This window comes from Cupressus sempervirens, chromosome 7 (assembly GCF_028749045.1).
Source record: "Cupressus sempervirens isolate cs-2001-9-10 chromosome 7, ASM2874904v1, whole genome shotgun sequence".
Classification (NCBI taxonomy): domain Eukaryota; kingdom Viridiplantae; phylum Streptophyta; class Pinopsida; order Cupressales; family Cupressaceae; genus Cupressus; species Cupressus sempervirens.
Window position 1 is genome coordinate 137256822 of NC_143124.1, and position 13315 is coordinate 137270136.

The 13315-nt window shown below is 30.2% G+C and overlaps 1 protein-coding gene across 1 annotated transcript; it reads left to right on the plus strand.

Moving 5' to 3' along the window:
• The first annotated feature begins 4010 nt into the window (after window positions 1-4010).
• Window positions 4011-8146, plus strand: LOC149545885 (alpha-humulene synthase-like). Its single transcript, XM_089794504.1, has 9 exons — window positions 4011-4140; window positions 4305-4486; window positions 4773-4888; window positions 5288-5535; window positions 5660-5751; window positions 5833-5922; window positions 6448-6805; window positions 7501-7752; window positions 7850-8146. The coding sequence occupies exons 1-9, from the start codon at window positions 4042-4044 to the stop codon at window positions 8144-8146; spliced, it is 1734 nt and encodes a 577-aa protein (XP_089650630.1). The 5' UTR covers window positions 4011-4041.
• Window positions 8147-13315: the final 5169 nt, after the last annotated feature.

The following is a 13315-nucleotide window of genomic DNA, read 5'->3' on the forward strand; positions in this document are numbered from 1 at the left end:
CTTTATTAAAGATTACTACTTGGCATTATTGTTGTGCATTGGAGCCTTGGATTGGATCTCCTATGCTTGGTCTCTTGTATTTTTCTTTATTTATATGCATAATTGGGCATAGGGTTTGAATCTCTCTTATTTGGTTTTTGTCTATTATTGTGTATGTAAAATTTATGTTAAATGTCATATTATATCTAAATTTTGAATGGCATTGAATTTGTAAAATTAATGTTTTAAATGTTTTTATAAATCTCTCTCTTATTCCTTGTTTTTAAAGGGGATTTTCTTTTCATTTCTTCTGTCTCTATTTGGTGATTAAATTGGACTACTCTCTTAAATTGGAAAATTAATTTCTCCAATGGGTTATTATCTAAGTTCACTTCTTGGGCCAAATGTACCCAATTTGTAGATTCAAGTCTTGGTATACAATTATATCATTCTATTTGTGTACTTCCAATCAATTTTTATACAATAATAATCACTATTAGTTGCATTGAATGCATGGAAAATGTGTTATATATCCCCAAAAATGAAATTCATGGTCTTGTGAGTGTATTATTTGAGTTTTAGACTTATGTTAAAATATTTTTAGTTTTTTAATCCATAAACAAGGCTTAGGAAAAAAATTAAGCTTTATTTTACCAATCCTATGAATCTAAAATATTAGACTAATATTTATTTCATGATTCCCATACTTAGTGTGGTTGTTGTGCAATTTTTTTATTACATGAAACTAAGTGTCAAAGAGACCTTGAAAACCTTTACAATAACTTTTTGAGCATAACTTAGAGACCCACATAAATAAATAGCTCTAGGATATCGAAAATTATAGATCAACAACTAAAAATAAACACCTAAACAATAGAATACAATTAAATAGGCATACAAATGATGAGCTATAATAGAATCTAAACAAGGGCTTAAAACTCCAAAGAAAGATTTTTTAAAGGCTCACTTAACCTTTAACATAAAGAAAGAGTTTTATTGAAAAGGCTTCAATTACTTGAAGAATGGATTTGAGAAGGCTCCCATAACCTCAAATACCAACAACTAAAAAATGAAACAAATGTCAGAAGCTTGGATAGAAAGAACCTCTAAACAAAAGATGTGGACTTGATATTTGTGGTTTTCAAAGGATTCCTAAACCTTTAAAATGGGTTTTACAAGATGCCTAGAACCAATGCATTGGATTTTATCAAGGCTCTACCAACTTGAATACATAGATACAAGAAGAAAAAATGCCATTTTAATTGAATGAAATCTTAAAATCCTCCAATGACACCATGATCCAAATAAGGTGATAGTAGTCTAGAAAGGTTTGTCAAGCCTTGATTTGAAGAAAACACCTAAAACCAAACAACTTGAAACATCAAAGGAGCTTAAGAAAAATAACCAAGACCTGACACAACCCCTTCCTCCCTATAAAATGTCTTTCTAACTAAAAAGTAGTGGAATCCACCTCAATAAGAAAATAAGCAGAAGGGCAACCTTGAGAAAATCACCCTTGATCTAGGCGTGCATCCAAGTATAAAAAATTGATTATATCCCCACATAAACCAACTTACCACATCTCCAACAAGGCAACCCATCACCTCTAATAGAGAAACTCTTACCTTGTGAGGAATATAGACTTAGAGGATGAAAAATATGGATTCGATAATAATTAATCATTAACTACTTGTACCATCCTAAATTGGAAACCCTTCAATTTTTGATTGTTTAGCTCATCTTTAGGGCATAGAACTCTGCAATAATTGTTTAATGTATTTGAACACTGTTACTATGTCAAACATTCTCACTAGCTTAAAATCTATTATTTTTTTTGGTTTTCTAGAAATAATTAGTGAGTGACTACCATGTCAAAAGTGTTGAGAAAGAAATACTATTTTTCTAAAGGCTTACATATGTAATTACTTGAATTCATAAAGAAGCCCTTTTATGCAACTTTCAATTAGAATTCACATCCTAAATATCTTATTTCATTTTTATGTTATTCTTATAACATAGGAATATGTAATTATATTCCATGTATCTAATAATGTTCGATTATGCTACTGGCATATTAATTTGGATTTATTCCTGTTTTCTTTTATTCAAGTGAATGTTGTTTTAGAATATGGTGATTGTTCATATAGACAAAATTTGGATTATGAGGGAAACTCTTCCTAGTGTCAATTTTTTAAATTTTATTTCTCACTTAATTATAAATTATTACCAATTGAATGTTTCATATTCCTTCTGTTGTTAAAAGAACACCAATCATGAATTTCTAATAGTGTCAAATTCTAAAATTAATTATCTAACTACAAGATCTTAATCTTCTTTTGATCATTTTTGCATTGTCTGATTCAAACTACTATTACTAATCTCACATTAGCTCCTCAAGTTTTGGTTGGGGGAACATTCTTTAGATTATCGTTTCTATCCTTAAGAGCCCAATATTGTTGATTTAACTTCCACCTCATTGATTGGTTTGTTGTGGTTCTAGGGAGAATTATTCATTGTAGCTAGAAGAAAGGTCTTCTAAAATACGTGTGAATATTCGGTATAGGCTAATCTCCAACAAAAAAGTACCAAAGACAAAACAAAGTCAAACTTTTTTTTCTAGATTCACAGAAACGTAGTGATTTTTTCCAATTTTTTTGTTGTTTTTTTACTACAAACTATGCAAACCATGAAGATCAAACGTTGAAATTTTCAAAAAAATCCACGATATTTTAGATCTTTTGAAAATTGATCAGTTGTACATTTTTTTGGGAGGATACCCGCGTCCTGAATATTCATTATGAGATTAGGGGTGTGCATTTTAATCTAAGTGTAGTGATCTTGCATGTTGGTAGTAATTGCAATCGACTTTGTAAAAAGACATCGACCCATAATTGATGTGTTGTCATATTCAACTTCTTTTGTGTTTTTGACACACATTTTCTCTCCACTATAGGGAAGAGGACCTAGTACTTGAACACCCTAACTTCACGCTTATCAAAACCCTAGGTGAAAATTTCAAATTGCTCTTAATTTTTTACAGCAGTTTACTTCCTGAGTCGTCTACTTATAACTAAGGTTTCAAGTCCATGTCACTCATTATGATGCCACATTAGCATGCTTTTTGCGAAGTTGTCCAAAAAAACCAAAAAAAAATGTAAGATCAATGGTCATGCATAAAGGGTACCTATAGTTGAACAGCTAATGTGGCATCACATCATTGGTTAATTTTTTTATAACTAAGAGTACATTTTATTCAATTTTTGGTAGTTAGCATTGTGCTAACTACTTTAAAGTCACAAGTATATGTACAATGTTGTCAAAAAAATTGAACATTACAACAACTGAGCATTGTATCTGCTGTTATTTATTTGTAAATGTTTATTTTTATTAATAAAATGCTTCTTTCAATAAAATAAAAATAAAAATTGGACATTAAGTCAATAAGTGTAGATATCAAGTGAACAACTCCTATCACAATTATTGAAATGCATTCAAGTATGGGTCCTCTCCCCTACCCAACCTTGTAAATTTTCTTTAGATAGATTGAGACCACAAGTGTGACACGCAAGTTGGTGGGTCCAAAACACGTTTCGTTGAACTCTAGACAAAACCATTTCATATTTGTACACATCTTCGGTTTGCAGAACATTTCAGATTTGCACGCATCTTCGGAATATTGCAGAACATTTCATAGCCATTTTGTCATTGTGTAATTTAAGTAATCTGTTTCTATAACCAACTAAGATTTGTAAGTTGAGAATCCATGGACTTAGTATTCGTGTGTAGACAAAGAATATTAAGGTTTGATTAAATTATATTTAAGAAAACAATTATTTATTAGGTACACAAGAAGAGACAAAAACGGCTAAAGATTCAAAGAGCGCATTCATTTAACCTAAATTTGACATTGCGCTCGAGAGTTCAAATTTTCAAGACAACCAGTAGCAGGCAGTGCGTTCAAAAGCACTATAAATAGCAGTATAATTGTAAAGTTGAACACACGCATTAAACAATAGAATATCAATTTAATTTGAAGAGTGACTATTTTCAAGTGCTTCCACGATGTCTAATTTGAACGGAGATCACATTTCTTCCATACCATCCAGTGCTTTCAATCAGTGGGACGATGCTTTTGTTCAATCAATGGAGATGCCATATGGGGTAAGTAACTATCTCTATTTCTATTTCTTTCTACAATCATCCTAATAGCTTTATACATGGAAGAAATAAGTTAACTTAGATTATTTAATACTTTTAGTATAGAAATCAAGCTTTAGTATATGATGTTTAACACTTTCTATCTTTACTGATTGTGTATTTATCAGGGATCTGAATACCGTAAACATTTTGAAACACTGACGAAAGAAGTCCAAATCTCGTTAAAAGAAATGCAGACTGGAGATTGCGATCTAATCGAGCGGCTTGAGATGGTCGATCTATTGCAATGCCTCGGAATAGATCGATATTTCAAGGATGAAATAAAAGCAGCTCTCGACTACGTTTACGGGTCTGTAAATTTTCTCTTACCAACTTCCTAACATCTAGAATGTAATTTGCTATTACTATAGTTCATTTGCAATGAACAGTGCATTAAAGAGTAGAGTAGAGTTTCATTTGCAAGGGACTGACACTCTTACATATCATATATTGAAGAAAAATTAAAATTGTCGAAAAAATAAGTTAATTTTAATTATTTAATATATTTTATTTAGAATCATTCATAAATATATAATGTTTATAATAGGAAACAATTGAATTAAACATTAATAGAGAGAGTTAATTCACAAATACAGAAGTTGGAATGCAAGCGTGGGGATAGAATTAGGCTGCCAAAGCACTACAACGGATTTGAATGCCACAGCTTTAGGACTCAGGCTTCTTCGACTCCGTCGATATGATGTCTCTGCAGGTAACCAAATAATAGTTAGAATGGTTTTTAACATCATTTATGATAATTTTAATATGTTTTGTTGGTTTGTTAGAATAGTTTTTAACATCATTTATGGTAGTTTTAATATGTTTTGTTGGTTAGTCCGGTAGTATTTTATAGATATGTTTTAATCTTTATTTCTATTCTCGAGTTTTATTATCTTCAAAACAAATTCTATACTAGTATGTCTTTTTCATTGATGTAGTGTATTCTTCAAATATAGGAAAATTAATTTTATTCATCTCTACCTTAAAATATTTGGCATGTATCTAAATAAATTAATACACATGTTATTTAATACACTTTAACATGTGTTTTAAATTTGAATATTTGAAAATATAATTAATTAGTCATTGTTATGTGATGTGTGGTGAGAAGACGTGTTGAAGAATTTCAAGGACGACAACGGGCAGTTCATCCTCTTCAGAGAAAACGACGATAGCAAGGCTAAGAATAATGTTAAGGGAGACGACATGATAAGAAGTATGCTCAATCTGTTAAGAGTTTCTAGTGTGGCATTTCCTGGGGAAATCGTGATGGAGGAGGCTGAGGCGTTGAGTACTTCCTATCTTAAGAAATTATTAGAAAAATCTGCAGACACACATAAGAGAAGTGTTTTCAAAGAGGTGATAAATTGTAGTTATTATGTTTTTAACTATTATGTAGTTTTATTTTGTCTATGAAAGTTATTTATATATAGAAACATTAAAACTAAAATTGTTTTTTAACTTTTTATTTCTTATTTTGTAGGTGGAGTATGCTCTTACATATAAATGGCCTCGAACTTTTAGTAGATGGGAGGCACGATATTTTATAGAAATCTATGAATTAGATAACGAGAGGTAGAAGTAAAATATTGTTATTTTATCAAAATAATTTAAATCTTTTATATATCAATTATAAGTTTTAATTAACATTTTCAGGTTGAAAGATAAAAGGATCTTACAACTTGCTAAATTGAACTTCAATATGCTACAATTTCAGTACAAGTTGGAGATGAAAAACCTCTCAAGGTAATTTCTCAAGTAAACAAAGAAATGCATGCACACAATATATTTCTTCTTTTGAAGAACTTAATATAATTAACCTTCAAAATTTAAAAATATTCATGTTCTAATTCACTATTTAATCTATATTTCTCTAACAATCTAAAATATGATGATATAGTTTTGTTAAGTTTATGAGATGCTTAATTTTGGAAACTGCAATAAGAGATTGGAAGAACAAGATCAATAATATTTTTAAGTCACTACTATAATTTGTACGTAATAATTTGAATTTATAGAATAAAATTTATACTCTACTGCAATCAATGATTTGATAGAAAATAAATCTTTATAATGAAAAATATAAGTCTAATAAAATAAATTTGAAGGTAATTTTGTTCATTGATTTTTTTTCTTTATGACATGCTATTGTATCTCAATAATTTATCAAATAATTAAACTTATACGATTTCAAATTTCTAAAATTTACATAATTTCAAGTTTATTTTATTTTGAAATATTTCTTAAAATAAATATTATTTTGGATGGCAGTTGGTGGGCTGATTCAGGTATCTCCAAGCTACTTGCAACAAGGGAACGATCAATTGAATATCTTTGTTGGGCAGTTAGTTCGACAGATGAATTGGAGCATTCTAGTAGTAGAATTGCTATAGCCAAAATTACAACGGTTATCACAATAAATGATGATATTTTTGATGACTATGCAACATTTGAACAACTCAAGTGTATTACACATGCCATTTCTAAAGGTTGGGATGTTTCTACTATAGAAAACATTCCCGACAATCTCAAGACATGCATTGAATTTTGTTCTAAAACTGTCCATGAATTGGCAAAAGATGCTACTGAAAAACAAGGGCGTGAGATGATGCCTTTTCTTACAAAAGCGGTAGGTATACTTTTAAAAGACCCTTTTTTGTATATTTTTAAACATACTTTGTAAGTTATATAGGAAAATAGTTATTAGATAAATTTTTATATTAAATGCTATTTTTATTTATAAAATTTGAATAATTCTACATAATATCAATTAAAATATAGGAATAATTAGACTCTGTAGAAAATGAACCTTATGAAACTAGTAAAAAGAGATTAATGGTACTAGATATTTATTAAATATTGTTTCATTATGAAGTTCTTACAAAGTTAAGAATATTTTAATTAAAATGATCAATATAGAATAAACACAAAATATAAAAGTATATATTTATATTACCTACCTTCTAATGTGTTCATTCTAGAGTATTCTAGAAATGTAGTGAAACACCAACCTAGATTTAATCTTTCATTAGTTACATCTCAACACCTAATAAATAAATATTAAGATTTATATTTACAAAATAATGCTTTTATTAATCTAGGTTGAAACTTATATTTAGGATTTAGACAATATTGTTAAAATATTAGTATATGTTAATCTAGGTTGAAACTTTTACATTTAGATAATATTTATGGAATATTAGTATTTGTGCTCATATTTGAAATTCATTGAATAATTCATTTTGACCATGTTTAACAAGAACTGGCTCTATAGGTAAGAGGATAAAATTATAAAATTTATTTAACATGCACCTTTTATCATAGTGGGCAGATTATGCAGAAGCTTGCTTTGAGCAAGCACGATGGAAAGCAACAGGATATTTTCCAACCTACAACGAGTACATAAAGTGTGCTGAAATGAGTGTAGGATTTGGACCGATATTGTTACATACTATACTACTAGCATCTCCTATTTCATGTGATGATGATATTGAGAAGATATACCTTCATAAATCCAGATTCTATCAACTCATGCGAGTGTGTCTACGATTAATTGATGACATAAATGATTTCGAGGTTTTAATTCTCTTCCTTTTAAAAATATAAATCTTAAATATGGAAACAAATTTTATAAAAAGAATGAAATATTAATATATTTTTATTTGTATTGTAGGATGAGAGGCTCCATGGAAAGATCGCCTCAGCTATTTCTTGTTATATGGGTGATCATCCAGATTGTTCTGAAGGAGAGGTAGTAAATAACATTATCAAACTCAATAAAGAATTATTGAAGGAGTTGACAAGGGAATTTTTGAGATCAGATAATGTTTTTCTTGAGTGGGAGAAGATATGTGTCAATTGTACTAGGGGGCTACATTTTTTCTATATATTTGGAGATGGATTAACATATTCTCACAAGGAGGTCAAGAATCAAGTATTTAAAATTCTTGTTGATCCAATTGAAATATAGAAAATGAAAGAGTTTTCATTATCTAAAAATGAAATTCTCTTCACTCTATATTTCTAGTAAAGCCAAGACTTAGATAGTTCTTCTAGTTTTATTTTATTGTAATAATGTACTTGATTTGATAATTCAAATACTTAGTTGTGCTTGTAAGTAGACTAAGTATTATTACAACATTATGAATTCCAAGTATTAACTAGCGATCTAAATAATTACTTTGAACAAAATTACAATTCACTATATTTTTAGTTGTTATAACTTATGTACTTTCTATAATATAAATCTTTATTTTTTAAGTTAAAATTTTTCAAAAAGAATTTTTCAAATATTTGATTAGTTAGACACATTTGAGCCTTATATGTTGTAGGAGGAGCATCCTCGTGGCCTCTATCCTATGTTTGATCCATATCATCCTATGACAAAGATTAAATATAAAAACTTCAGCCCACTGATCTTCACAAAAAAAAGTTATTAATAAAATGGTATATGGTACTTGCCACCGTCATGATAGTAACTTTGTTTGTATCTATGTAATTTAAATGGTAATCTATTAGCAGTTCTTCCCCTGCACTTATTGATTTTATCGCACATACAAAAACTTGATTCCCCCCACGCACCTCAAAAATGCAATTGGGTTTCTTATTAGTTGAGGAAGGTCATGTACTATTTATAAAACCCACAATATTACTTGTTTCTTTTGGTCTCCCATCAATGTACTTAGCAAATATTTTACTTTGATAATTTTATTTCCATTGTATATAATTTGTTGATAGTGCATACCTATGCATACTTTTTATATATTGAACAATCTGCATCCAATCATTGTAATTATAATAAGGACCGACATACTTCATCAATTCAACAACTTTTTTGTAACATACTTTTATCCCATCCGTGGAAAATAGGCCCAAACCATGTAATAAGGATGGAACTATGCAATATATCCTCTCATTAACACAAAATCCAATGTTAATTGGAGGTATCTCATTAGGTACCCATTCTTTCTCAATATGTGTGTACCAAAAGGGCACCTTGATGTTGCCTTTGCTCTCATCATCATAAGAACATGACCCCCCTTTAGAAAGGAAAAATTGCATGTGTTTATTGGATTTTTTTCTAATCTTTTGACCTCTAGTTGATCTCCCCATTTTAGCCGTAGTACATGTAAAACTTTCATCTACCATTCCCTCATTTCCCTCATTCAATGTAGATAGATCTGACAAGTATCTATTTGGTGGACACTGTAATCCATCAAATGAGATATTGTCATGTCCTCACTTCAACTACTAGAGAATTTTGATAATAATTAAATAATATACATAGAATAATCAAGTTGTGACCCATGCATATGATTCTTCTTTTTCTATACGTGAGAGATATAAAATGTACTAATTTGAAAGTGATTATATAATTACATGTCTATATGGTTCTTCTTTGTCTATTTAAAAAAGAAGAATATAAGAAAATTATGTCTATTTATTAACTTATACCTACTGATCTATTTCACTGTGCATGATCCTTGCCAAAGGGGTTAAATTTCCTACATATGTTAATCATTTATCTTAAGTTAGCTAAAAATAACTTAGAAGACAACATGAACATTTCACTTAATTCATTTCAGGACACCTGCATGTGAAATGATCAAAGCTTACTAGGAGTCATGTATATCTTTAAAAATTTGGACATGTTATAATTAATGTTTATATTTGCACATGGTTTTGAAAGAAAAATTTGGTGCATGTTGTACTTAACAATTAGAGCTTATTAGGAGTCATGTATATCTTTAAAAAATTGGACATGTTGTACCTAATGTTTATAACTGCACATATGGTTTTGAAAACAAAAATTGGTGTATGTTGTACTTAGTGGTCAAAGCTTAGTAGGAGTTATTGATCACATACCTTGTACATTTCAATCATGTCATTGATCCTCTTCATCTATCTCATCATCGCCATCATCATCATCATCATCATCATCATCATCATCATCATCATCATCACCACTATCATCATCGTCATCATCACAATCATCATCACAATCATCATCGTCATCATTGACACCATCATCATCATTACCATTATCATTATCATCATCATCACCATCATCATCATCATCATCATCATCATCATCATCATCATCACCATAATTTTCATCATCATCACCATCATCTTGATCTTCATCATCTTCTTCTTCTTCATCATCTTCAACATCTTCTTTCATAACATTATACTTTATCGGCCTTCCTCTTGGTTCATGTCTAACAACAAATGGCCAACCCTATTTATGTGGAACCTTTGAGTAAAACACTTGCTCACATTGGCTTGGAAGAACATAGAGCTCATCTCCAATTGGCTCAAACACCCTTGTATTAATCATTGTAAATCCATTATCATGTTGAATAATAGTTCTATCTGGATCATTTTGATTCATTTTTAGCTTGTACCATTTGATGATGAATAGAACTAATTTGAAGGAGTTAAATTCACACTCAATTATATCATCCAAGATGCCATAGTATCAATTTTGAGATTGTTGAGGATGTATGTCATTTCTAGATGATATATTAGTGACCTCAAAAATAATAGTTGTCCTAGAATCACAAGTTTTCTTAGTGTCATCCAAATTTTTTATGTGAAATTTGTGCCCATGATAGTACATAGCTTTGTGGTGCTTGACCTACAAATTTTGAAGTGTGTGACAATTATTTTCATCGTGAGTTGATATGAAACATTTGAGTAATGATCATTAATAAATTTGTACCTGTCCACCTCTTAAACCCTTTACTAGATCAACTACCATCGGCATAACATTGGAATCTCCATTATGATGAGCTTCTATAACCAATGAAGAAACACCTTCCCATGTTAATGAGAAACCATTTTGTTGGCATCATTCAATCCATACCATCATCCAATCAAGATTGTTCGCAATATACAAATATATTGCATGCCACTCTTGACTAGCTATATTAAAAAAATACACCAATTACAAATAACTCATATTGAAGATTTATAATAATTAATTAACTACAATAACATCTTATATTTACCTTTCACTTTCCTCTATCTACCTTTGCCCATCAAGTACTCCCCTTCAAATTTGTTAATGGAGTTCAGATCTCAAATATGATCTACATGGATATTTGCTACAAACTTAGGAAGATATTCACTAATGTACACCATGGTCTAGTGTACCATATATCCCTCCACCATAGAACCCTTAGGATATGCTCTCTGTCGAACCAAGCCTTTAAAAAATTTCAAGTACCTCTCAACCATTTGCATTGACCTAGTTGGTGTAGGTCCACACAATTCAATCTCTTCAACTTGATGTATGAGGTAGTGTTCTTGTGCATTGAAAAAACTTGGAGGTAGACACTTTTGCATTTTACACATGAGATGAGGAATTTTTCTCTTCTAATATTTTATACCTTCTTTATTGATTTCTTTTGATGAAAACCACCTCATGTATTTTCTAAGATCATATATAACTTTTTTGACACTATTCTTGAAGTGGTGTGGGAGAGATAGAGGTAGAATGTACTGCAATATTTGTAAAATGAGATTATCAATATTTTAAAAAAGAATGCAATGAAAATTACATGTAGTATACAAATATATAGTGAATACAAAATAACATAAATTACCTTAATGAATGCATGCCAATCATGTGTTTTCATCCTTGACCCAAATTCACTTTTTTTTTATATGAGATTGTTTATGTTCACAAAAAATCCTATGGGAAATCATATTTTTTTTATGACTTATTTTATAGTATTGCTTTGTTGCTCTGAAAATAGCCAACTAAGGGCACTTGTATCAATCTGGTCTCAATTTTTATTTGATCAAACGAAATTTTTCATTGCATGGTTGGAGTCTTCAATGTCACTACAAATTTTGACAATTTTTTCTTTGTCACGCCTTCCATCTAAGATTTTCCATAATGTCTTTGTTACATTCTTTCCATTATGCATAGGATCAAACAAATGCATGATTGGGAGTTTCTCATAGTATGACAACATACTAAATTGAGTAGGATAAATTTGTACTCCTTTTGGAATTTGGTCATTAATGGCTTGATGACCTTTAGGAGCATCAATTACATCATCAGTAAACAAAATCACAATATGAATTTCAAACAAAAAACCATAAGATGGAATGACATTACCTCTACAATTTATTTTATTGTATTCCAACTTCCATAGGCGAGGTGTCATTCTCCATGGCTTTGGTGTAGTCTCTTCTTTCCCATTGAAAAGACATTTTTTGGTAATTCGGTACTTATGATTTCTATAGAGAAAGTGTCTATTCTCATTGACCATCTGCTTTCCTAAACTTTTTGAATGACAAGATTTCATCTTTGGACCACAAACTGAACATGCAAATTTTCCCTTTGTCTGAAGACCTACAAGATCATGTATAATTGGATTAAATACATTAACTTTTTGTTAGAAATATAACATACCAAAAAATAGGTGTTAAGAAGAGAACATAGCACGAAAATGTGTTAGCCCAAGAGCATCATGTAATGTCTATACAAGCATTGCATTCTTTGTCCTATTGGTCTAGAGATGTCATACATAGTGATCCCATTCCATAACACCATCAACTCATTGACAAGAGGCTCAATATATACATTGATATCTTTAACTTGGTACTTACCTAGTTGAATGAATAAAAACATTACATAATTATTATGACCATTTTGATGGATTATTTATAATAAAGTAATTTAGATGACTATTAAATGAAAAAATACCTAGAATAATTAGTGCCAACATTATGTGCTCCCTCTTTATGGTCATCCAAGGAGGAATGTTATTATTGATAACAAAAATAGGCCACACCGAGTAAGTAGATCTCATCTCTCTAAATGGATTGACACCATCCACTGCCAATGAAAGCTTGAGATTACGAGGTTCTTCCTTAAAGTGTGGCCATTTTTCCTCTATTTCCTTAAATGCTAAACCATCCCTAGGCATTTGCATAATGTTATCTCGACTTCTATTACATGCATGGTAATCCATAAAATGTGCCAAGCTATTGCACCTGAATAATTGTTACAGACATGGAATAATGGGAATAACTCGAAGAACCTTGCAAGGCACCTTTTTTGTTAGTCAATCTGATCAATATCTACTAATATGACAAATAGGGCATTGTGTTGCAAATTCAT

Coding starts and splice junctions, on each gene's coding strand:
- LOC149545885 (XM_089794504.1), top strand. CDS start 4,042: ATGTCTAATTTGAACGGAGATCACATTTCTTCCATACCATCCAGTGCT. Junction 4,889..5,287: donor TCGATATGATGTCTCTGCAG/GTAACCAAATAA, acceptor TGTGGTGAGAAG/ACGTGTTGAAGAATTTCAAG. Junction 5,752..5,832: donor TATGAATTAGATAACGAGAG/GTAGAAGTAAAA, acceptor TAACATTTTCAG/GTTGAAAGATAAAAGGATCT.